We start from the raw sequence: 25,446 nt of genomic DNA on the forward strand, positions 1-25,446 counted from the left end.
AAAAATAAAAAATATAATATATTTCTGTCTGTCTGTCTGTCTGACTCAACAACAACTTACTTACTCTCTCTCTCTCCCCTCCCTCCCTCCCTCCCTCCCTATCTCTCTCTCTCTCTCTCTCTCTCTCTCTCTCTCTCATCCTTCTCCCCCCTTCTCTCTCTCTCCCCCTCTCTCTCTGTCTCTCCCCTCTCTCTCCCCTCTTTCTCTCTCTCTCTCTCTCTCTCTCTCTCTCTCTCTCTCTCTCTCTCTCTCTCTCTCTCTCTCTCTCTCTCTCTCTCTCTCTCTCTCTCTCTCTCTCTCTCCCCCCTCTCTCTCTCTCTGTCTTTCCCTCTCTCTCTCTCTCTCTCTCTCTCTCTCTCTCTCTCTCTCTCTCTCTCTCTCTCTCTCTCTCTCTCTCTCTCTCTCTCTCTCTCTCTCTCTCTCTCTCTCTCTCTCTCTCTCTCTCTCTCTCTCTCTCTCTCTCTCTCTCTCTCTCTCTCCAGTATGGTATAGTGATTGACTCTGGGTCGTCCCGCTCTAATGTGTACCTGTATGAGTGGCCCAGTGGGAAGGAGAACGCCACAGGAATAGTGACAGAGAAGGAGAACTGCAGAGTGGAGGGTGAGTCACCTGTCTGTCTGTCTGTCTGTCTGTCTGTCTGTCTGTCTGTCTGTCTGTCTGTCTGTCTGTCTGTCTGTCTGTCTGTCTGTCTGTCTGTCTGTCTGTCTGTCTGTCTGTCTGTCTGTCTGTCTGTCTGTCTGTCTGTCTGTCTGTCTGTCTGTCTGTCTGCCCATTTAATTGTCTAATTGCACAAGCTGGGACATTGCTACGTAAACAGAACGCATACTGCTGTCACATGAAATGCCACTTGATTGAAAACAACATCGAGCTTGTGTTGAAATGTCTTAATCTCAGCTGTGAGAAAGTGCAAAATAAACACATACATGTCAGAACTAAAAGCATTGGGTCTCATTCCCGAACGGATTTACGACCAAAAATGTCCTCTTAGGCATGAGATTTCTGCCCATTTAAAACATATTAGGGCTGTAGCGCGATTCCCCAAATTTTCCTGAGATCAGATTTGAGCGTGGCTGAGAGCAGATTTAAGAGTGCTGAGGAGCACACTTATGATTGATTGACTAATTGAAATTGTATTAACTTGACAGACTGTGTTCTCATAGTGATTCCTTTATGTTAACGCTACAGGCCTCCTTGGAATTAATTACTTAATCATAATTAAAATAAATATGACAATATTTGTACGATAAGAAATTACGCATTTGATGTCGGAAAAATAAATCATATGGATTCATCTGATCACAGGGCAGCTGGATTAACCATAATCTGAACCAGCTATTTTGGACAAATGTATATTACTTTAATTACTCAGATATTCAAACACAATTATGCAATTATTGTGAAATTATTGAAAATAATAATTATGTAATGCCTTCTGTAGAATTTGTATTTCTTATTTGTTACACATCTGTTTTAATGATTAATTATATGCATTTGAAAGAATGCAGGTCAACATGCAATATATCCCATTGATTGGTATACAATCCCGCGTCCCGCTCTGAGCCTTATTGAGATACCCCTTATCTCCTTTGATACCTACTGTATCTCCCACGAACAAATACATGCACCCCACCTGTATGGGGCCCCGCCCCCATGGTGGCACCGCCCATATAACTGTGACTCTGGTCACCAAACACTCTTCCTCGCCAAATCCCGTCCCAGGAAAAGATCCCTCAAGAGGGAACTCAGGGCCGCGCAGAGCGGGACGCTCAGCCAATACTAATATAACTAGGTTATCTACATAACCTATCGTTATATATCGTATTTGCTTCACGTCCCGCTCTGAGCCTTATTGAGATATGGGGAAGAGCGGACGCGAGGCCCGACAAATGTACCCCCCTGAGGACCCGTAAGCCCACATCAAGGGGTGCGGGGGGCCCTGTCACCCCATCCTTCCTAATGAAGGGGGGGCGCAGTCAACTCCACCTGAATGCGAACAAGAGGGAACTACAACCCCTTGAACACACCGTACAGGCGGAACCACGTGTGACTCAACACACTGTGGCCCATACCCATACACTCCTGCTACCCGACCAAGGACGGGAAGCAGGAAAGGCCACAGACCCCAGAACCGCCTGGGAGACAGAACCCCCGGTCATGTCCATGAGGTAAAACCTTACAAAGGGGCCCGGGGTGGACCATGAAGCTGCAGCACAGATGTCCTCCACCGAGGCCCCACCCAGGAGAGCGGCAGAGGCAGCCACCCCACAAGTGGAGTGCGCCCTGATGCCCCCAGGGGGATCCTGCCCAGCCAACGTGTAGCAGAGGGTAATACCCTCGCACAACCAATGGGACAGGCGCTGCTCCGACAGTGCCTTACCAGCACGAGCCCCACCGTAACAGACAAAAAGCTGGTCGGTAACCCTGAAGTCCTGAGTACGGCTGAGGTAAATCCCCAAGCACGGACTGGACATGACAGGTGAAGGCCCGCATCTAACTCACTAGTGTGAGGAGGAGGACGAAACGCCCGAACCACAATATCCCGGGAGCGGAAGGAACTCCGGATATTCTTAGGCACGAAAGCAGGATTAGGTCGCAGAGTGACACCGCAATCGGTCCGAAAAGACAGGCACTCTGGACGTACCGAGAGAGCACAGAGCTCACCTACGCGTTTAGCGGAAGTGACAGCCAGTAGGAACGCGGTCTTGAAGGACAGCTGTCCCAACGGCGCCTGCTCGAGCGGCTCAAACGGGGCCAAGGACAACCGACCGAGGACCAATTGAAGATCCCAACTCGGAGCCAAGGAGCGTTGCACCGGCTTAAGTCGTCGAGCGCCAAGCAGGAAACGCTTCACAAGAGGGTGGCTGAACAAGACATCCCCTCAAACCCCTCATGATAGGAGGATAAAGCTGCTGCATATACCCTCACCGTCGAAGCCGACAGTCTATCAAGGAGAGACTGGAGGTAACTAAGGACAGCATCCAGGGGGCAGGAGACTGAGTCCCGGCCCCCCGCCTTACACCACACTTGGAACATACGTCATCTGCCCGCGTAAGCGCGACAGTGGAGGGAGCATGCGCATTCCAGATGGTAACACCATCAGGATCAAGAACCTGCGCCCCTCAACGTACCCGTCCCAACAACTGACCTAACAGATGTATGGGGAAGAATCCCTGGCGGCACGGCATCGGTCCCAGACCTGCCTGGCCATGTCCAGACGTAATCCTCACCCGTCAGGATGAGGACCGCCCCGCGACAGTACACCTGCACCCACATTCTCCCTGCGGGGATGTGGGGAGCCCTCAGGCCGCGCAGATGGAGGACGCCCATAGCCAGCCGCCCGCCGCCTGGTGCAGACAGGGGGAGCGTACTCCTCTCTGTCTGTCGATACACGACACTGACGTCGTATCGTCCGTCCTGATCAACACCATTTGTGGACCAGAAGGACCGCTTTCAACACCAACACATTGAACGTAGCACAGACCGGGCAGCATGGTTTGCCAGCTGCCCCCTACTGCGTTGCCCGACGCGTCACCAGCGAGGGAGGCGTCGGTGAAAACGCGACGTGAGACAGCGCCGTAACCGTCCTAGGACGGAACCTCCCGAGCGTGTTGACAACACGCTCTGAGATGGATGCCCATAGCCCTCCAACCGTTGACTGGGAAGAGGAGTACTCTACATCCAGTCTACAGCAACCCCAGGCTGGTAGAGACCTGCCTGGTACGAGACCTGACGATCCACCTTGACCGCGAAGGACCAGAACGTCATCAGGGCAGAACACTCCGTAACCCCGGACGACGCAGAGGCCCCAGTGCGGCCTCCACGCACTTGGTGAAGATGCGGGGAGCCAGAGAAAACCGAACGGCAGCCTCTGGTACTCATACGCTAACCCTGCAAAGGAAGCGTAGGTAAGCCCTAGGATGGAAGATCGGGGATGCGCATACGCATCCTACAGGTCTATGGAGGAGAACCAGACCCCCACCTGACAGTGTTCAACAGGTAGGAGACGATCCAAAAAATGCTGAACCTTCCCATGGGACAGGTCCAGCCTGGGTCTTACACCCCTCCCTCCCAACTTCTCGGGCAGAGAACACCGGGAGGAGAACGCCACGACGATGGCTTGCTTTGTCCACAGAGATTGGATCTCGTTGACCAGAGCTGTCACTGCTGGAGACCCTGACAATAGGGTCTGTACCAAACCTGAAAACGGGTGGGGGTGTGTAAACACAAGTCCCCGCCACAGCGTTCTCTCCATCCACCTCGACATATGGTACTGCCGTAGTCATATGTGACGACACTCCCAACGCACCCGCCGTCACGTGGCGCAGGTCCGCCAGGAACTGTAGATAGTTGGCGCGGTCCCCCCGCTGTGCGTAGCCAAACCTGGAACCGTGCGAGGAGCGCGTTCCGTGTCGGAACACCTGACCCTGACACCACCCACGAGGTAATCGCACCCAAGGGGGAACCCCGACAGAAAGGGCCGGTCTGATACGGGGGGCTTCCGATGAAAAAAGCCCCCCCACTGAACACCCCTCCAGAACATGCTGAAGGAGTTGTTCTGCAGCCGGACATGCAAGGTGTAAGGCCCCCATGGGTTCCTACACACCGTAGCCCTGCAGTGATATTATTACCACCCCAAATCATGTGAGCTGCGACCACTTGCCAATATTTCAGGAGTGGGAGGCACCAACATGATACCTGGCCTGGCGAAGGCGAGGCCGGGGAAGCCCGCACTGTGTGCCTCAAAAGGTTTCGAGCCCCCCTGCTGACAACACTTAAGTTGACAGACGTAACACCAGGCTCAACCAACACAGTTCAAGGTGTGGGAGCCGCTTGACAGCACAACATTCTCAGGGACAGACCCAGGCTCAGCCATCAACTGGGTGTCAGCCCCTGTCCCCATGAGAAGCGAAAAGGGGGGCCGCCTGCGCATCAACGAAGGCACGCGGCCTGCAGCCAAAGGAAACAATCAGAGCCCACTTCTTCCGCTGGTGTTGGGGAAGGGAGTGATCGGAGAGCGGGCTGCTCGCGGCAGGACGGTGACGGCTTGTTTGTTCAAGCCGAACCCATCCTACATGGCCGATCCCTCGGCCGCCAAGGCTGTCGGCCTTGTGGACACCTGTCGAATCAACGCCCAGGATACCTCCGGCGGGGAAAAACATGGCCGCCTGTCGAGGGCCTCGTCATCGCCGCTGACGAGGCCGTGCTCTCTCTTCTTCTGGCTGCGCGGTGTGAGGCGGTGTAGGGCCTAGGACAATACCGCCCACGCTCCAGCAGAAGACCAAAAATCCCCTGCGGAGAGGGGAACCCTGAGCGGTTATAGCTTGCGGCTGGGTCAAAGCTAATAACGTCAACAACCTTGCGCGATGTGTCGACGTCGGCTGGCCCTCAAGGCCCCTCCACCAGACACCATTTTTTTTATTGGAAAAAACAGCAATTCTAACACAGTTCTAATCGTTGCCAATTCCATACCGTGGCGGTACAAGCCTTAACAGCCCACCAGCCACTCGCCAGGCCGACCCACCCATGGCGTTGGCCGGGCGGGGCATTGTTTCAATATGTCAAAAACAAAGGACTGATGTTAACACGGGGGAGCACCAGTGGTGATTGCAAACAGCAACCTCCACTGTGGTGTGCACCATGAAAAGGTTAAATGAATAAAAGAACTAAACCACAAAATACTGTAGAATGAGCAAACCCATACACACAAAGTTAAGGGGAGACGGACCAGAGCGAACTAGTCCCGCCTTCATTCAAAATATTCACAACAGGACACCAGCCCTAGTTTAGCCCATTTACCAAAAAAGGTAAACAAAGCCCCCCCCCGCACTACTCCCCCAGTATACCAATTGACCGTCAGTATGAATGGTTGAGAGGAGAGTAAACTGTAGCAAGACAGACCTTCTCATAGCAGAGTGACAAAACGAAACAATAGCCCACTACACAGGGCCGCCTCAGGGGGTGGGGGGCCTCGCGTCTAAAAACGCACAGGGCCTCACATTTCTCCCAGGCGGCCCTGCCCTTATACTACTGCAGCCTAGCGCGAGGCGATGTGGGACCCAGAACAACAATTGCCTGCACACAGACACGCAACATGTTTACCATGTCGGCTGGACCCATAGCCCCACTACCCGACGCCAACCCAGATGCGTGTAGCTTTATGCCAAGCAAGCAGTGCAAAAATTTATCGTAGTGGCATGCAGTAATGCGCCTTTCATTTTCCGCCGCCCAGCGCCCAGGTCGCGCGGAAATAGGCTGTCTATTGCCATTCTCTTTGACAAACTCTAACCTTAACCAGCTCCTTAACAATGCCTAAACTTAACCGTTCTAACCTTAACCAACTCCGAAACCATGCCTAACCTTAACCATAGAAATTATATTGCCATTCTCTTTGACAAACTCTAACCTTAACCAGCTCCTTAACAGCGCCTAAACTTAACCGTTCTAACCTTAACCAACTCCGAAACAATGCCTAACCTTAACCTTAACCTTAACCATGCCTAACCTTAACCGGCGAAATAACCTTAACCGGCGAAATAATACACGTTAAAAAAAAATCACGTTAAAAAATATTTTCAATGGGATTCGAACTCGCCAGCAAACAAGCCATAGGATCCACAGCCATGTGTCCTTGCCAATTGAGCTATTGGTAGATACTGAATAAGGGGCGGTGACTTATATATATTGAGCTCCGCTCAAGGCGGGATCTCATGCGCATGCGCGGGCACCTCGCGCGAGCACGCCGGCGCACGCACGCACCTGAGCGAGCACGCCGCCGCCGGTGCACGCACGGTAGCATTTGTCTGAAAAGAAGGGCGCTTTACCGCACTTGCGTGCGGTGACGAATGCGGAAGCATTTTTGCACTGCTTGCTTGGCATTAACGTACAGGCAACCCAGATGGGAACACCGTTCAACAAACCCCGCCGGAACACAAGGTAACATACCTGGCTAGGAAACCTAGCCACGGCCTACCCTGTTGTCAACCCATTTACCCGAAAAAGGTAAATAGGACTCAGCAAAAAAAAACACAACAGCTACCGACTGACCTTCATTGATGAACCGGGCAAGAGGAGGGAGAGTGACAACATCTCACGGCGGAGACATTAGAACAGCGTAGCAATTAGCAGTAGTAATAGCATGCAGCATTAGCGATAGCATGTAGCATAGCATTAGATGTTTTAGCAGCACGCCCAAGACAGCTTGGAAACCGTTCCCTGCAGTGAACGTTCACAAAACCATCCTGCCCCCGGCGCCAACACACAACATGGTTGTGTAACAAAACAAACCAGCATTACTAACACTAATACCCATGCCTGAAGACACAGGGCCTACCTGAGTACAAGCTGGCCCGACAGCCAGTCTTGTACAGCTGAACCTCGATGTGCTGTCATCAAACGAGGAACATCAACATAGGCCCGTCGTGTCGCCGAAAACATGCGTCGAAGATGCCAGGGGCCAGCAACCTCCGGTAAGCTTTCAACATTATGACTGATCTTTTTCATCCTGCTAGTTAACGAATGGTGCACGCAGCCAGTACGATGGGACGAAAATAGAGGAAGAGTGTTTGGTGACCAGAGTCACAGTTATATAGGTGGTGCCACCATGGGGGCGGGGCCCCATACAGGTGGGGTGCATGTATTTGTTCGTGGGAGATACAGTAGGTATCAAAGGAGATAAGGGGTATCTCAATAAGGCTCAGAGCGGGACGCGAAGCAAATACGATATATAACCTGCATTCCTTCGAATATATCATTAATCAATTAAACTTATATTGAAATACACTATATAGCCTATACACCAACACTGAAATGACAGTGGATAAATAAATAAATAAGAACTAAAGCTAATCGCATGGAAATAGACTGCATTCATATTCCATAACAAGTCTTGTGTGCCAGTATGGCCTACGTGTCTAATGAACAGTATAGGCTTAATATATTCTAGTTACTTGTTTCATTAGGATTTAGTAGATACTATATATATGCTCTGCCTCTGCCCTACGTACAGTATAAGTACAGACTGTACCTATACTGTACGTAGGGCAGAGCATAGTATCTACTAAATCCTAATGCATCAAGTCATTAATGGAATAATAAGCCTATACTGCGTTCATTCATTACGCGCGTGCGTGTGTGTGTGTGTGTGTGCGTGCGCGCGCTGCGGCAGGTGTACCACGTCCACGAGCTGTACTATATATGATGACAATACATTAATCTAATCTCATTTCGATGGGTCGCGCAAGACTCACAAGGCACTTCCACATCCATTTCCACACAGCTGCGTCATTACTTTGCCTTATAAGGAGCTCTTAAATGTTTTATTTTTTTTTACCGGGGTGGGCACAGCTGACTCTGTGGGCGGGCCCGGCCCCCTAATGCCCGCCCAGGGCGCCGGGTCTGGAGTAGACCAAACCTCTTCTACAATTACCGTGCCCATACCTCCCCCCCCCCCCTCCCCCCCCCTATGACGCCAGAACTTCCCCAAGGGGATCTCGATGAAGGAATACCTCTGTCTCTTTACAGGTGACGGTATCTCCGAGATGGGAGTGGATGAGTCGTGGAACGCCACGTCGTGGCAAGCCTTCCAGACCTGCATGGACAAGTTAGCCGAGATCATCCCCGCGGCCAAACACAACGACACGCCCCTCTTCCTGGGCGCCACGGCCGGCATGAGACTGCTGCAGTACGGATCCTCTGTTCAATAATACAGCCTGTTTGCCGGGTTAAAGAGACAGAGCTGAGAGTGCATGACATTAATAATAATAATAATAATAATAATAATAATAATAATAATAATAATAATAATAATAATAATAATAATAATAATAATAATAATAATAATAATAATAATAATAATAATAATAATAATAATAATAATAATAATAATAATAATAATAATAATAATAATAATAATAATAATAATAATAATAATAATAATAATAATAATAATAATAATAATAATAATAATAATAATAATAATAATGTGGCAACCCCAAGCCACCCCTGGGCTTGGTGATTGATGGGCGCTATGTGGTGACCCAATGGCTGGGCGCTGCCCATGTTTGGGCGTCCGCTTCCGGACGCACCTGTCACTAAAGACCCATCAGAGTGATTACGTGATTAGCGAATCACGGCGCGGTGCGCCTGTTGGGGAGGGGGGACTTAATGGAGCCGAGGAGCCTCCTCTCAGTCCCCCGTAGCAGCGCAAGGCAAAAGGCCACAGAGCGGAGACGCCGCCCGGCCGACAGATTACCGCCAGCAAACCGTTATTATTTGACTAGAAAATAAAGAGCATGATTTTGGGAACTGCAACCTGTCTGTGTGTTGTTTATTCTGCCACCCCTACACCTGGAATTGCCACAGTGGTGGAGAATGCGGGCATAGTCTACTGGCAATCAGGGGTGCGGAATAAACAACAATAGACTTTATCGAAGTAGAATAAAAGAAATAAAAAAAAAAAAAGAAAAATATATATTTAATATCGAAAAAAAGCATGGACGCGCTGGTGCAGCAGCTCGTACAGGCGAGCATGGAACAACAGACCCGGCACGAAGAGGCCCTAAGAGGCCCTGCAAGAACAGAGGAAACAGACGGGGATGATCCACGCGGAGCTCCAGCGGATGGCCTCTCACCGGCGGGAGGAAGGGGCCGCCGGGACGCGGCCTAACCCCGGGCGCTTCATCCCCAAGCTGACGGAGCAGGAGGATATAGAAGCCTATCTCCTAGCGTTTGAGCGCACCGCCGGCCGGGAGGGCTGGCCAGAAGACGACTGGGGGGGACTGCTGGCCCCCTTCCTGTCGGGTAATGCGCAAAAGGCCTACCAGGACCTGCCACGGGAGCAAGCCGAGAACTACACTCGGCTAAAGCAGGACATTTTGTCCCGTTACGGCCATAGTCTGCAGTCCCGTGCGCAGCGGTTCCATGACTGGGTGTATGACGCACAGGCCTCCCCGCGCTCCCAGATGCACGACCTGGTCCGCATAAGCCGAGCCTGGCTAATGACTGACCCCGGAGGGCCCACGGTCTTGGAACGGATTGTTATGGACCGCTTTGTCAGAGCCCTCCCCTATGACACGAAGAAGCAGGCGAGTCAAGCGGACCCCCGCTCCGTGGAGCAGCTGGTGAATATTGTGGAGGCCCACCAGGTAACGCGGGAGTTACTCAAAGGGGGGCGAGGGGAAAAGCCAGAGCGGCCGAGAACAAGGAGGGGTCCCGACGAGCCCAGCCCAAGGGGCCGGGTAGGGAACGCAGGTGATCCCGAACTACCCCGAAGAAGACCGCTGTTCGACCAGGACCAAAGACACTGCTATGACTGCGGCGAGCCCGGGCATCTCTCGTGGAACTGCCCATGCCATCGGCGGCAGCTTCAGACCCCCGCGGAAAGACGTGCAATTATGGCGCAGCCTGTTGGGCCCATAAGGAAACATCGGCGACACTTTTACCCGTGCGCGTCAACGACAAAGATGCCGTAGCGCTCCTGGACTCGGGTAGTGTCATAACGCTGGTTCAGCCCCATTTGGCACACTGCGACGCAGAGGCTCCGCAAGTGTCAGTGTCCTGTGTGCACGGGGACACAAAGTTGTATCCTACAGCGCAGATCACCCTGACAACCACCAAGGGGGTCTGCTCGATGACAGCCGGCGTCATACCTAACCTGCCGGTAGCGCTGCTGATTGGTCGAGACTGCCCCCTGTATCGCCAGCTGTGCTCAGCCGTCATCTCCCCGCGCACCCCACCCTCTACGGGTAAACCGAGGAAGAGGAAAGGGTTACGTCAGCCGAAGGTGTGTGCTCTGAATGTAACGGGGAGTGAGACTGAGACGGCATCAGATGTAGGTGACGACGCGCCGGAACCCCTGAATATACCGGGGAGTGAGACAGAGACGGCATCAGGTGTGGGTGACGACGCGCCGGCGCCCCAAGCGGGCCCCGAGACGGATAGCAGTGACGAGGACCCATTTGCGGAGTTCCCCCAGGCGGACGAGGTGGGGAGGGACCTGGCGGGTCAGTTCGGAACGGCCCAGCTGGAAGACCCAAACCTAACGCAGGCCCGGGCGAATATCAAAACCATAGATGGAAATCCTGTGGAGGGGGTGAGTAACCTGTCATATCCTCACTTTGCAATAAAAAGACAGTTGCTGTACCAAGTCGTAAAAAAGAATGATGAGGTTAGAGATCTATTGCTGGTGCCGAAATTCTTTATTCCCACTGTACTCCAGCTAGCGCATTCACATATCCTCGGAGCGCACCTGGGCGTGGACAAAACCATGGAGCGCATAAGGGCGCGTTTCCATTGGCCGGGCATGAAGAGAGCGGTAGAGGACTACTGCAGGAGCTGCCCAGAGTGTCAACGCGCAGCACCAAAGGTACAATATAAAAATCCTCTGATCCCGCTGCCAATCATTGAGACCCCATTCTCAAGAATTGCCCTCGACGTGGTGGGCCCTCTAGTTAAATCGTCCCGAGGCCACCAGTATATACTGGTAATCATAGATTATGCTACCCGTTACCCCGAAGCCATCCCGTTACGCACGGTGACGGCCAAAATTGTGGCACGGGAGCTCTTTCATTTGTTTAGTCGGGTGGGAATTGCCGACTCTATTCTCACTGATCAGGGCTCGTGCTTTATGTCGCGGGTCATGAAAGAAATGTGCAAACTAATGAAAGTGGAACAGCTGCGAACCTCCATATACCATCCACAGACGGATGGGCTGTGCGAGCGCTTCAACAAGACCCTGAAAAGCATGCTAAGGAAGGTGATGGAGAAGGATGGGAAGAATTGGGATCAGTTGTTGCCCTTTCTGATGTTCTCTGTGCGTGAGGTCCCACAGGCTTCCACTGGCTTCTCGCCGTTTGAGCTGCTCTACGCCCGCAAGCCGCGGGGTCTCCTGGACATCGCAAAGGAGATTTGGGAGGAACAGCCGTCGCCCCACCGGTCTCTCATAGAGCATGTGCAGGTAATGAGAGACAGGATGAAGGCGCTCTGGCCAGTGGTGAGAGAACATATGCAACAGGCCCAAGACGCACAGAAGCGCATTTATGACCGGGGCGCACAGCCACGGGAGTTTAATGTGGGGGACCGGGTCCTAGTACTGGTACCGACAGCAGAGTGCAAATTCCTAGCCAAATGGCAGGGACCCTACGACATAATCGAGAAAGTGGGTCCCGTCAACTACAAGGTCCACCAGCCCGACCGTAGGAAGCATCGACAGTTATACCATGTTAACCTGTTGAAGAAATGGCATGCCCGGGATGTGTTGCTCTCGCCCCCCCCTCTCCCCCCTTTTGCGCAGCAGGTGGCAGAGGCGGCCGATGTCCCCATCGGGGAACAGTTGTCCCCGACCCAACGGCAGGAGCTTCGGGAGCTGGTCCAACAGAACCGGGACGTGTTTTCGGCCACGCCGGGCCGCACCACATTGGCCCAGCACCACATCATTACCAGCCCGGGAGACAAGGTAAAGCTGAAGCCCTATCGTATCCCAGAGGCAAAAAGAGAGGCAGTCAGAAGAGAAGTGCGGGTCATGCTGGAGATGGGAGTGATTGAGGAGTCTCATAGCGGGTGGTCCAGTCCTATTGTTTTAGTGCCGAAACCCGACTCAACAACCAGGTTCTGCAATGATTTCAGGAAGCTTAATGACATTTCAAAGTTTGACGCCTATCCCATGCCTAGAGTGGATGAACTCATTGACAGACTGGGCCTGGCCAGGTTTATCACGACACTAGATCTAACGAAGGGTTATTGGCAAGTCCCTCTGGCCCCCGCCTCGAGGGAGAAGACAGCTTTCTCCACCCCAGATGGGCTGTTTCATTATAAAGTTCTCCCGTTTGGCCTGCATGGGGCGCCATCTACCTTTCAGAGGCTGATGGACAGAGTACTACGGCCTCATCGGGAGTATGCAGCCGCATATCTCGATGACATTATCATCCACTCATCAGATTGGGACACCCACCTCCAAAAGGTGAGAGCGGTGTTGGGTGCCCTCCGGGAGGCGGGTCTCACCGCCAACCCAAAGAAATGCAGGCTGGGACTAGAAGAGGCAGAGTACCTGGGGTTCACAATAGGCCGGGGCAATGTAAAACCGCAGAAGAGGAAAATTGATGCGATAAGGGAGTGGCCTCGCCCTTTAACCAAGAAGCAGGTCAGGACATTTAATGGGCTAGCGAGCTATTATAGGAGGTTTATCCCTAACTTTGCTGCTCGCGCTGCTCCCCTCACAGATCTGACCCAGGCGCGGCGGCCGTTCACGGTGAAGTGGACACCGGAGGCGGAGGCGGCGTTCGAGGACCTCAAGACTGCCCTCTGTTCGGGACCGGTGCTGATCTCCCCGAACTTCGACAAGGAGATGACGGTACAGACAGATGCATCAGAGGTGGGACTGGGAGCGGTCCTCTCCCAGCAACTGGAGGGTGAGGAACATCCAATTTTATATGTGAGCAGGAAGCTGCTGCCACACGAGCGCAACTATTCTGCGGTGGAGCGCGAGGGTCTGGCAATTAAGTGGGCACTGGAGACGCTCCGTTATTATCTGCTGGGGAGGCGTTTCACGCTGGTGACGGATCACGCCCCCCTCGTCTGGATGGCCAAGACAAAGGGGACCAATGTCAGGGTGACTCGATGGTTTCTGGAGTTGCAATCATTTAACTTTTCTGTCATTCACAGGTCAGGGGTGGCGCATGGCAACGCAGACGCCCTCTCCAGGAAGGATGCCTGTTGGGCGTCGGACGCTCTTCCCCGACGGTCGGAGCTGGAGGGGGGGTACTGTGGCAACCCCAAGCCACCCCTGGGCTTGGTGATTGATGGGCGCTATGTGGCGACCCAATGGCTGGGCGCTGCCCATGTTTGGGCGTTCGCTTCCGGACGCACCTGTCACTAAAGACCCATCAGAGTGATTACGTGATTAGCGAATCACGGCGCGGTGCGCCTGTTGGGGAGGGGGGACTTAATGGAGCCGAGGAGCCTCCTCTCAGTCCCCCGTAGCAGCGCAAGGCAAAAGGCCACAGAGCGGAGACGCCGCCCGGCCGACAGATTACCGCCAGCAAACCGTTATTATTTGACTAGAAAATAAAGAGCATGATTTTGGGAACTGCAACCTGTCTGTGTGTTGTTTATTCTGCCACCCCTACACCTGGAATTGCCACAATAATAATAATAATAATAATAATAATAATAATAATAATAATAATAATAATAATAATAATAATAATAATAATAATAATAATAATAATAATAATAATAATAATAATAATAATAATAATAATAATAATAATAATAATAATAATAATAATAATAATAATAATGATAATGATAATGATAATGATAATGATAATGATAATGATAATAATAATAATAATAATAATAATAATAATAATAATAATAATAATAATAATAATAATAATAATAATAATAATAATAATAATAATAATAATAATAATAATAATAATAATAATAATAATAATAATAATAATAATAATAATAATAATAATAATAATAATAATAATAATAATAATAATAATAATAATAATAATAATAATAATAATAATAATAATAATAATGATAATAATGATAATAATGATAATAATGATAATAATAATAATAATAATAATAATAATAATAATAATAATAATAATAATAATAATAATAATAATAATAATAATAATAATAATAATAATAATAATAATAATAATAATAATAATAATAATAATAATAATAATAATAATAATAATAATAATAATAATAATAATAATAATAATAATAATAATAATAATAATAATAATAATAATAATAATAATAATACTAACAATAATAACAATAATACCTATACAAATCATCATCATCATCATCATCATCATAACAATAATAATCATAATTAGTGCTGTCAGGCGATTAAAAAAATTAATCTAATTAATTACAGGATTTGTAATTAATTAATCTAATTAATCACATTTCAATCGCATAACCATTTTATGCCTGATATTCTATATTCTATAATCATATTTCGAATTGCATGTGTCCGGATGGCAGAATTCAGTATTGTATCTACAAAACCTTCTGTTTAACACTTTCGCGGCCACTGGGATGAGTCTAATTAATCTCAAGAGGACGGGAAATGTAAACAGACGTGGGGCTGTTTGTAGAGCTAAATCTATACTTTATAGTATTGCTATCTGTCCATTCTCATTGTGAATTGAGACCATAAACCGTCCCTTCAAAATGGCTTAAAGAAAAAAATAATTCATCAATACGTTCTCATTTTATAGCGCCGTGAATATAAGCATTATACCGGATTTGTTCTAGTATATTTCCTGGAAGCCGAGATAAAGGGCTAATAGCTAATAGCTAAACGTTAAATCCAATGGCATTTCGGTTATAGATACGCTCCAGTTAAAACTCAAACTGCATCTGATCGGCACAATCCTCACGCATGTATGCATGAAAGGGGGGGGGGGGGGGGGCGTCGTTTCTGATTATTGATTGCCAATAACCGAGTTAGCCTCATTAGCCTCATGGGCCGAATGCCTGGGTGGCTATCAAAACAAGGCCCGATCGGGATGTACTTTACGCGAAAAAGATCTTACCGTGGTCCGGTGGGATCCCCCCGAGGATTTCCCCGTTATCGATCGCCATCTGGTAGATCGATATGTCCATTGGCTGATGATAAATCCCCTTATTGCATGGTGAAATCTGCGATGCAAAACGTAATCCAAGCTACAGGCTGCAGATCCAGAATCGAGCTAACATAAAACTCCATTGAAAGTAAAAAAAAATAGTCCACCGTTCGGCCACAGGGAACACTGCATTATTGCGATAGCGCCCCTAAGAGGATCTGGCCGGTATTGCACCTTCTCGAATTCAAAGAGTAGGGCACATCTGCAGTGCCGCTCGGCGACCTTGAATAGGTTATTAAAATGGAATAAAAGCAATAACAACTTGCCACGGATTTATCCGTGCTTCTGTCCACAACGGGTGGAATCGAAACACGGAGATCTCCGTTGTTCATCCCCATTGTGGTAACACATTCCTTGCCAGCCATTGTACCCATCAAAGTACCCTCTCTGCCAGCGCTATAAGTCTATGGAAATGTTTACCTTCTTTGCAGGGCTATAACTTTTTAAATTTGATTGCTATATTGACATTACTATGGCCCATTCAACATCGATTATCTATCGTTCAGGATGTGGGAACGTTATATTTTTTCATTCATACATTCATACAAAAATACCTTCTAGAATATAAGTATGTTTTTATCGTTTTCTGCAGTAATTCCTAGAACGTGATTTATAGGCCTAAACGCATATCGATTGGCGTTTCTTCCCTATACGCGCTATATAAAAAAATTCAAATGTATATGATCGGTATACGTTATGCTTCATCATGCGTGAAGGAAAGGGGGGGGCGGGGGTCATTTATAATTCCCCGATCATCAGTAAATGCTTTATGTAGGTTGGGTGATATATTGATCAGATCGGTGTGCTCACAAGGAAACTCACAATCGGGTTGAAAATAACGTTATATTCCTCTTACCGTGGGTCAATGAGACTGGCGGTGAAAGATCCCAAGTACACGACGCCGATCGCCTAGGTCCATTTCCGGTTTGTATGTCGCAATAAACGCCGAAATCATATAGATTATTACGTTTAGAAAGCGATCCATTATGTACATAATGTCTGTCGGGAGTCCTGCAACGAGATGTGACGGCCGGATGAGTTTCATCGACGCACATCGGCCACATCCTGTAGGCGAGTGTAACTTGCCCGACCATCCACCAGGCGGCGGTATTGAGCCGTCGTTGCCGTCACCTATAGGGTCCAGCTGCAGCGTTGCGGGTGTATATATGAATTATGAATGCCATGGCGAAATTTTTTTATATTTATCTCAAAAACACTGGACAGCGATATTGGCAGAATATGGACAACGCTGGACAGCATTTTTGGTGGAGAAAGTGTTAATCATCTTCCATCTATTAATTTGCTTAGATTTTTCAGGTCTGGTCAATTTGAGCATAGTGTTATTCACAGTCAAAGATAAAAAAAAATATGTAATTGATATTCTCATTTGGTTCATTACAATTTACTCAAGCCTAGTAACAGTATTTCTGACACTGGGAATACATTCCCTGAGATCCATAGATGTCCCTAGAATCAGATACCAAGAACATGCAAATGACCATATAAAAAAAAAATCTGTAAATGTGTATTCTATGTTCTTATGGAATGAATGAGATAAAAAAAAGAATGTTATAAAAAAAAGAAGTTTTAAAATCTTAAATTTTGTTTGTAATACATTTTGAGTTAATTTTCATAACGCGATAATTTGCTGTGTAATTAATTAATCTAATTAACGCGATAAACTGACAGCCCTAATCATAATACAAATAAGCTTTATTTCTATGGCACCTTTCTTACAAGAATTGCAGCCCAAAGTGCTTCACAGCAGTAATGTAGACATAATGGACATACAATAGACATAGACATAAAATGAGCAGAGAATTGGCAAAATAAAAGCAATGCATAAAGTGCAGACATAAAATTAGTAGTGCTGTCAGGCGATTAAAAAAATGTATCTAATTAATTACAGGATTTGTAATTAATTAATGTAATTAATCGCATTTTAATCGCATAACCATTTTAGGCCTGATATTTTATATTCTATAATCATATTTCAAATTGCATGTGTCCGGATGGAAGAATTCAGTACTGTATCTACAAAACCTTCTGTTTAATCATCTTCCCTTTATTCATTTGCTTAGATTTTTCAGGTCTGGTCAATTTTAGCATGGTGTTATTCACAGTCAAAAAAAATTAATTTGGTTCATAACAATTTACTCAAGCCTAGTAACAGACACAGTATTTCTGACACTGGGAATACATTCCCTGAGATCCATAGATGTCCCTAGAATCAGATACCAAGAACATGCAAATGACCCATTTAAAAAAAAAGTTTGTAAATGTTTATTCTACGTCCTTATGGAATGAATGAGATTCATTTCTTTTTAAGTATTAAAAACTATATATATATATATATATTTTTTTTTTAATACATTTTGAGTTTATTTTCATAACGCGATAATTTGCTGTGTAATTAATTAATATAATTAACGCGATAAACTGACAGCCCTAAAAAAATTTAGACAATAATCATAAACTAGACAACATGCATTCATATGTTATTACAATTGACCTGCACTACTTGTCCTATCAATCAATCGATAATTTGCTATAAATTAACAAGTTGTTGATGTTGTATCCATTAGCTGTATGCTCTATGAATTAACAAGTTGTTAATACTGTATCATTAGCTGTATGCTCTATGAATTAACAAGTTGTTAATACTGTATCATTAGCTGTATGCTCTATGAATTAACAAGTTGTTAATACTGTATCATTAGCTGTATGCTCTATGAATTAACAAGTTGTTAATACTGTATCATTAGCTGTATGCTCTATGAATTAACAAGTTGTTAATACTGTATCATTAGCTGTATATGCTCTATGAATTAACAAGTTGTTAATACTGTATCATTAGCTGTATGCTCTATGAATTAACAAGTTGTTAATACTGTATCCATTATGCTCTAAGAGTAACACGTAAACGATAGGTTATGTAGATAACCTAGTTATATTAGTATTGGCTAAGCGTCCCGCTCTGAGCCTTACGAGATACTCCTATCTCCTGTGATACCTAATGTATCTCCCACGAACAAAAACACATGCACCCCACCTGTATGGGGCCCCGCCCCTTATGGTGGCACCGCCCATATAACCATGACCCTGGTCATGAAACACCCTTCCTCGCCAAAACCCGTCCCAGGAAAAGATCCCTCAAGAGGGAACTCAGGGCGCGCAGAGCGGGACGCTTAGCCAATACTAATATAACTAGGTTATCTACATAACCTATCGTTATATTTCGTATTGCATCGCGTCCCGCTCTGAGCCTTACGAGATAATGGGGAAGAGCGGGCGCGAGACCCGACAGATGTACCCCCTGAGGACCCGTAAGCCCACATCAAGGGGTGCGGGGAGCCCTGTCACCCCATCCTTCCTAACGAAGGGGGGGCGCAGTCAACTCCACCTGAATGCGAACAAGAGGGAGCCAGAACCCCTTGAACACACCGTACAGGCGGAACCACGTGTGACTCAACACACTGCGGCCCATACCCATACACTCCTGCTACCCGACCAAAGGACGGGAAGCAGGAAAGGCCACAGACCCCAGAACCGCCTGGGAGACAGAACCCCCGGTCATGTCCATGAGGAAAAACCTTACAAAGGAGCCCGGGGAGGACCATGAAGCTGCAGCACAGATGGCCTCCACCGAGGCCCCACCCAGGAGAGCGGCAGAGGCAGCCACCCCACGAGTGGAGTGCGCCCTGACGCCCCCAGGGGGATCCTGCCCAGCCAGCGTGTAGCAGAGGGTAACACCCTCGCACAACCAATGGGACAGGCGCTGCTCCGACAGTGCCTTACCAGCACGAGCCCCACCGTAACAGACAAAAAGCTGGTCGGTAACCCTGAAACCCTGAGTACGGCTGAGGTAAATCCCCAAGCACGGACTGGACATGACAGGTGAAGGCCCGCATCTAACTCACCAGTGTGAGGAGGAGGACGAAACGCCTGAACCACAATATCCCGGGAGCGGAAGGAACTCCGGATATTCTCAGGCACGAAAGCAGGATTAGGTCGCAGAGTGACACCGCAATCGGTCCGAAAAGACAGGCACTCTGGATGTACCGAGAGAGCACAGAGCTCACCTACGCGTTTAGCGGAAGTGACAGCCAGAAGGAACGCGGTCCTGAAGGACAGCTGTCCCAACGGCGCCCGCTCGAGCGGCTCAAACGGGGCCAAGGACAACCGACCGAGGACCAATTGAAGATCCCAAGTCGGAGCCAAGGAGCGTTGCACCGGCTTAACGCGTCGAGCGCCAAGCAGGAAACGCTTCACAAGAGGGTGGCTGAACAAGACATCCCCTCAAACCCCTCATGATAGGAGGATATAGCTGCTGCATATACCCTCACCGTCGAAGCCGACAGTCTATCAAGGAGAGACTGGAGGTAACTAAGGACAGCAACCAGGGGGCAGGAGACTGAGTCCTGGCCCCCCGCCTTACACCACACTTGGAACATACGTCATCTGCCCGCGTAAGCGCGACAGTGGAGGGAGCATGCGCATTCCAGATGGTAACACCATCAGGATCAAGAACCTGCGCCCCTCAACGTACCCGTCCCAACAACTGACCTAACAGATGTATGGGGAAGAGTCCCTGGCGGCACGGCATCGGTCCCAGACCTGCCTGGCCATGTCCAGACGCAATCCTCACCCGTCAGGATGAGGGCCGCCCCGCGACAGTACACCTGCACCCACATTCTCCCTGCCGGGGATGTGGGGAGCCCTTAGGCCGCGCAGATGGAGGACGCCCATAGCCAGCCGCCCGCCGCCTGGTGCAGACAGGGGGAGCGTACTCCTCCCTGTCTGTCGATACACGACACTGACGTCGTATCGTCCGTCCTGATCAACACCATTTGTGGACCAGAAGGACCGCTTTCAACACCAACACATTGAACGTAGCGCAGACCGGGCAGCATGGTTTGCCAGCTGCCCCCTACTGCGTTGGCCCGACGCATCACCAGCGAGGGAGGCGTCGGTGAAAACGCGACGTGAGACAGCGCCGTAACCGTCCTAGGACGGAACCTCCCGAGCGTGTTGACAACACGCTCTGAGATGGATGCCCATAGCCCTCCAACCGTTGACTGGGAAGAGGAATACTCTACATCCAGTCTACAGCAACCCCAGGCTGGTAGAGACCTGCCTGGTACGAGACCTGACGATCCACCTTGACCGCGAAGGACCAGAACGTCATCAGGGCAGAACACTCCGTAACCCCGGATGACGCAGAGGCCCCAGTGCGGCCTCCACGCACTTGGTGAAGATGCGGGGAGCCAGAGAAAACCGAACGGCAGCCTCTGGTACTCATACGCTAACCCTGCAAAGGAAGCGTAGGTAAGCCCTAGGATGGAAGATCGGGGATGCGCATACGCATCCTACAGGTCTATGGAGGAGAACCAGACCCCCACCTGACAGTGTTCAACAGGTAGGAGACGATCCAAAAAATGCTGAACCTTCCCATGGGACAGGTCCAGCCTGGGTCTTACACCCCTCCCTCCCGACTTCTCGGGCAGAGAACACCGGGAGGAGAACGCCACGACGATGGCTTGCTTCGTCCACAGAGATTGGATCTCGTCGACCAGAGCTGTCCCTGCTGGAGACCCCGACAACAGGGTCTGTACCAAACCTGAAAACGGGTGGGGTTGTGTAAACACAAGTCCCCGCCTCACCATTCTCTCCATCTACCTCGACATATGGTACTGCCGTAGTCATATGTGACGACACTCCCAACGCACCCGCCGTCACGTGGCGCAGGTCCGCCAGGAACTGTAGATAGTTGGCCCGGTCCCCCCCGCTGTGCGAAGACAACCCTGGAATCGTGCGAGGAGCGCGTTCCGTGTCGGAACACCTGACCCTGACACCACCCACGAGGCAATCGCACCCAAGGGGGAACCCCGACAGAAAAGGGCCTGTCTGATACGGGGGGCTTCCGATCAAAAAAGCCCCCCCACTGAACACCCCTCCAGAACATGCTGAAGGAGTTGTTCTGCAGCCGGACATGCAAGGTGTAAGGCCCCCATGGGTTCCTACACACCGTAGCCCTGCAGTGATATCACTACCACCCCAAACCATGTGAGCTGCGACCACTTGCCAATATTCCAGGAGTGGGAGCACCAACATGATACCTGGCCTGGCGAAGGCGAGGCCGGGGAAGCCCGCACTGTGTGCCTCAAAAGGTTTCGAGCCCCCCTGCTGACAACACTTAAGTTGACAGACGTAACACCAGGCTCAACCAACACAGTTCAAGGTGTGGGAGCCGCTTGACAGTACAACATTCTCACGGACAGACCCAGGCTCAGCCATCAACTGGGTGTCAGCCCCTGTCTCCATGAGAAGCGAAGAATGGGGCCGCATACGCTTCAAGAAGGTTCGCGGCCCGCAGCCAAAGGAACACACCCAGAGCCCCGCTTCTGAGGGTAACAGAAAGCGGACTGAGCGGGGAGCGGGCTGCTCGCGGCAAAATGACGACGGAGTGGTTTACCAACACCGAAATCACCCAAAATGGCCGATCCCTCGGCCGCCAAGACTGTCGGCCTCGCGATACCCTGTTGATTCTCCAACCAGGGCACCACTGGCGGGGGAAACATGGCCGCCTGTCAAGGGCCCCGTCATCGCCGCTGACAAGGCCGTGCTCTCTCTTCTTCTGGCTGCGCGGTGTGAGGCGGTGTAGGGCCTAGGACAATACCGCCCGCGCTCCAGCAGAAGACCAAAATCCCCTGCGGAGAGGGGAACCCTGAGCGGTTATAGCTTGCGGCTGGGTCAAAGCTAATAACGTCAACAACCTTGCGCGATGTGTCGACGTCGGCCGGCCCTCAAGGCCCCTCCACCAGACACCATTTCTTTAATAGAAAAAACACCAATTCGAACACAGTTCTAATCGTTGCCAATTCCATACCGTGGCGGTACAAGCCTTAACAGCCCACCAGCCACTCGCCAGGCCGACCCATGGTGTCGGCCGGGCGGGGCATTGTTTCAATATATCAAAAACAAAGGACTGACGTTAACATGGAGCACCAGTGGTGATTGCAAACAGCACCCTCCACTGTGGTGTGGACCATGAAAAGGTTAAATGAATAAAAGAGCTAAACCACAAAAACTGTAGAATGAGCAAACCCATACACACAAGTTTAAGGGGAGACGGACCAGACCCGTCTTCATTCAAAATATTCACAACAGAACACCAGCCCTAGTTTAGCCCATTTACCAAAAAAGGTAAACAAAGCCCCCCCCCCGCACTACTCCCCCAGTATACCGATTGACCGTCAGTATGAATGGTTTGAGAGGAGAGAAAGCTGTAGCAAGACAGACCTTCTCATAGCAGAGTGACAAAATGAAACAATAGCCCCCTACACAGGGCCGCCCCAGGAGATGGGGGGCCTCGCGTCTAAAAACGCACAGGGCCTCACATTTCTCCCAAGCGGCCCTGCCCTTATACTACTGCAGCCTAACGTCAGGCAATGTGGAACCCAAGACAACAATTGCCTGTGCACAGACACGCAACATGTTTACCATGTCGGCTGGACCCATAGCCCCACTACCCGACGCCAACCCAGATGGGAACACCGTTCAACAAACCCCGCCGGAACACAAGGTAATACCTGGCTAGAACCTAGCCACGACCTACCCCGTTGTCAACCCATTTACCCGAAAAAGGTAAATAGAACTCAAAACCCCACAACAGCTACCGACTGACCTTCATTGATGAACCGGGCAAGAGGCGGGAGAGTGACAACATCTCACGGCGGAGACATTAAAACAGCATAGCAATTAGCAGTAGTGATAGCATGCGGCAGTAGCGATAGCATGTTAGCATAGCTTTAGATGTTTTAGCAGCACGCCCAAGACAGCTTGGAAACTGTTCCCTGCAGATAACGTTCACCAAACCATCTTGCCCCTGGCGCCAACACACAACAAGGTTGTGTTAACAACACAAACCAGCATTACTAACACTAATACCCATGCCTGAAGACACAGGGCCTACCTGAGTACAAGCTGGCCCGACAGCCAGCCTTGTACAGCTGAACCTCGATGTGCAGTCATCAAACGAGGAACATCACAGGCCCGTCGTGTCGCCGAAAACATGCGTCGAAGATGCCAGGGGCCAGCAACCTCCGGTAAGCTTCCAACATTATTAATCTTCCTTAATCTTTTCATTCCGCTAGCTCGTATGGTGCACGCATCCAATACGCTGGGACGAAAATAGAGGAAGGGTGTTTCATGACCAGGGTCATGGTTATATGGGCGGTGCCACCATAAGGGGCGGGGCCCCATACAGGTGGGGTGCATGTGTTTTTGTTCGTGGGAGATACATTAGGTATCACAGGAGATAGGAGTATCTCGTAAGGCTCAGAGCGGGACGCGATGCAATACGAAATATAACCCTATTCCACCCGTGGAATATTTTCTGAAAATCCGCCTAAAATATATACCTATAGGTAAATGGAATATTGCTCCACTTCTACAAGGACCATTTGCATATTCTTGGTATCTAGGGACATCTATAGACCTCAGGGAATGTATTCACAGTGTCAGAAATATTGTGTCTATTACTAGGCTTGCTTAAATTGTGATGAAACAAAGGAGAATATGAATTTTTCTTTGCATCTTTGACAGTGAATAACACCATGCTAATACTGACCAAACATTAAGAACTGCCACTGATCTCGTTCAGTACCTTCTTGAGATCATGTGTACAAAAAAATCTTGTTATGGTTTGTAATGCGACCCAATTGCACGACACAGACAGGTAATCAGAGTTAGCCAAAACAAGGGCATGATTTATTATTCACAAAAAGTGGCACTGAGCCTTTAACACATTCTCTGCCACCACTTTGATCATCCTAAACCATTCTCTGCCAGTACTGTAAGTCTATGGAGATGTTCACGTTCTTTGCAGGGCTATAACTTTTTAAATTGTATTGCTAAATTGACATTACTATGGCCCATTCAACATCGATTAGCTATCGTTCAGGATGTAGGAACGTTTTACTTTTTCATTCACACATTCATACGAAAATACAGTCTAGAGTATAAATATGTTTTTATCGTTTTCTGCAGTATTTCCTAGAACGTGAGATATAGACATAAATGCATATTAGATGATCAAATGTCGTTTGATACCGATCAACGTTATATTAAAAATTTCAACTGTACATGGTCCTAAGCGTTCTGACTGATCATCCGCGGGTGAACGGGGGGGGGGGGGGGGGGGGGGGGGGTCGTTTATAATTCCGTGACCGACGTTAAATGATTTATGTAGTATGGGTAATATATAGATCAGAGCAGTTTGTATCGAAAATGATAAAGAAAAATGCTGAAACTCATGGCAGCTTCCTCGTAGCGTTGAGCGATGAGAGTGGAGCAAACAGATCCCAGTTATGTGATGTGGATCGATGCGATCCAGTTCCGGTTTGTATAATACTAATATATGCCCAAATCATGTGGATTATTGAGTTATGGCAAAGATTCATATCCACGTGTGTGTCTTGAGTTCAGGGACGATAAACGAGTGGCCGGACGGAATAGGGAGACGCACCGGTATCACAAGAGATCCACTTCCGGTTGCAACTCGCCGATCAGCCACCAGGTGGCAGTATTGAAGCGTTGCAGAGTTGTGATGGTTCCCGCAGCATATGACAAGGCTCCGTGAGTGAAATATGAATACCATGACGAAAATATGAAATATGAACTTGAAACACGTCGTACGCCCTTATTGGCAGAATTCGCATGAACTTGAAACCCGTCGTACGACGTGATTGGCGGGAAAAGTGTTAAGGGGGTAAAAACACTA

At 49.1% G+C, this 25,446-nt stretch overlaps 1 protein-coding gene across 1 annotated transcript in view; it reads left to right on the forward strand.

Annotated features, from left to right (window-relative positions):
- Positions 1-25,446, forward strand: part of entpd3 (ectonucleoside triphosphate diphosphohydrolase 3) — a 112,789-nt gene that overhangs the window by 58,401 nt on the left and 28,942 nt on the right. Inside the window, exons 3-4 of the mRNA XM_084338200.1 lie at positions 483-600; positions 8,521-8,680. Coding sequence (XP_084194326.1) covers positions 483-600; positions 8,521-8,680 — 278 coding nt within the window. The remainder of the gene's footprint in view (positions 1-482; positions 601-8,520; positions 8,681-25,446) is intronic.

Source organism: Notolepis coatsorum (genome assembly GCF_963971535.1).
Source record: "Notolepis coatsorum genome assembly, chromosome: 2".
Lineage (NCBI taxonomy): Eukaryota > Metazoa > Chordata > Actinopteri > Aulopiformes > Paralepididae > Notolepis > Notolepis coatsorum.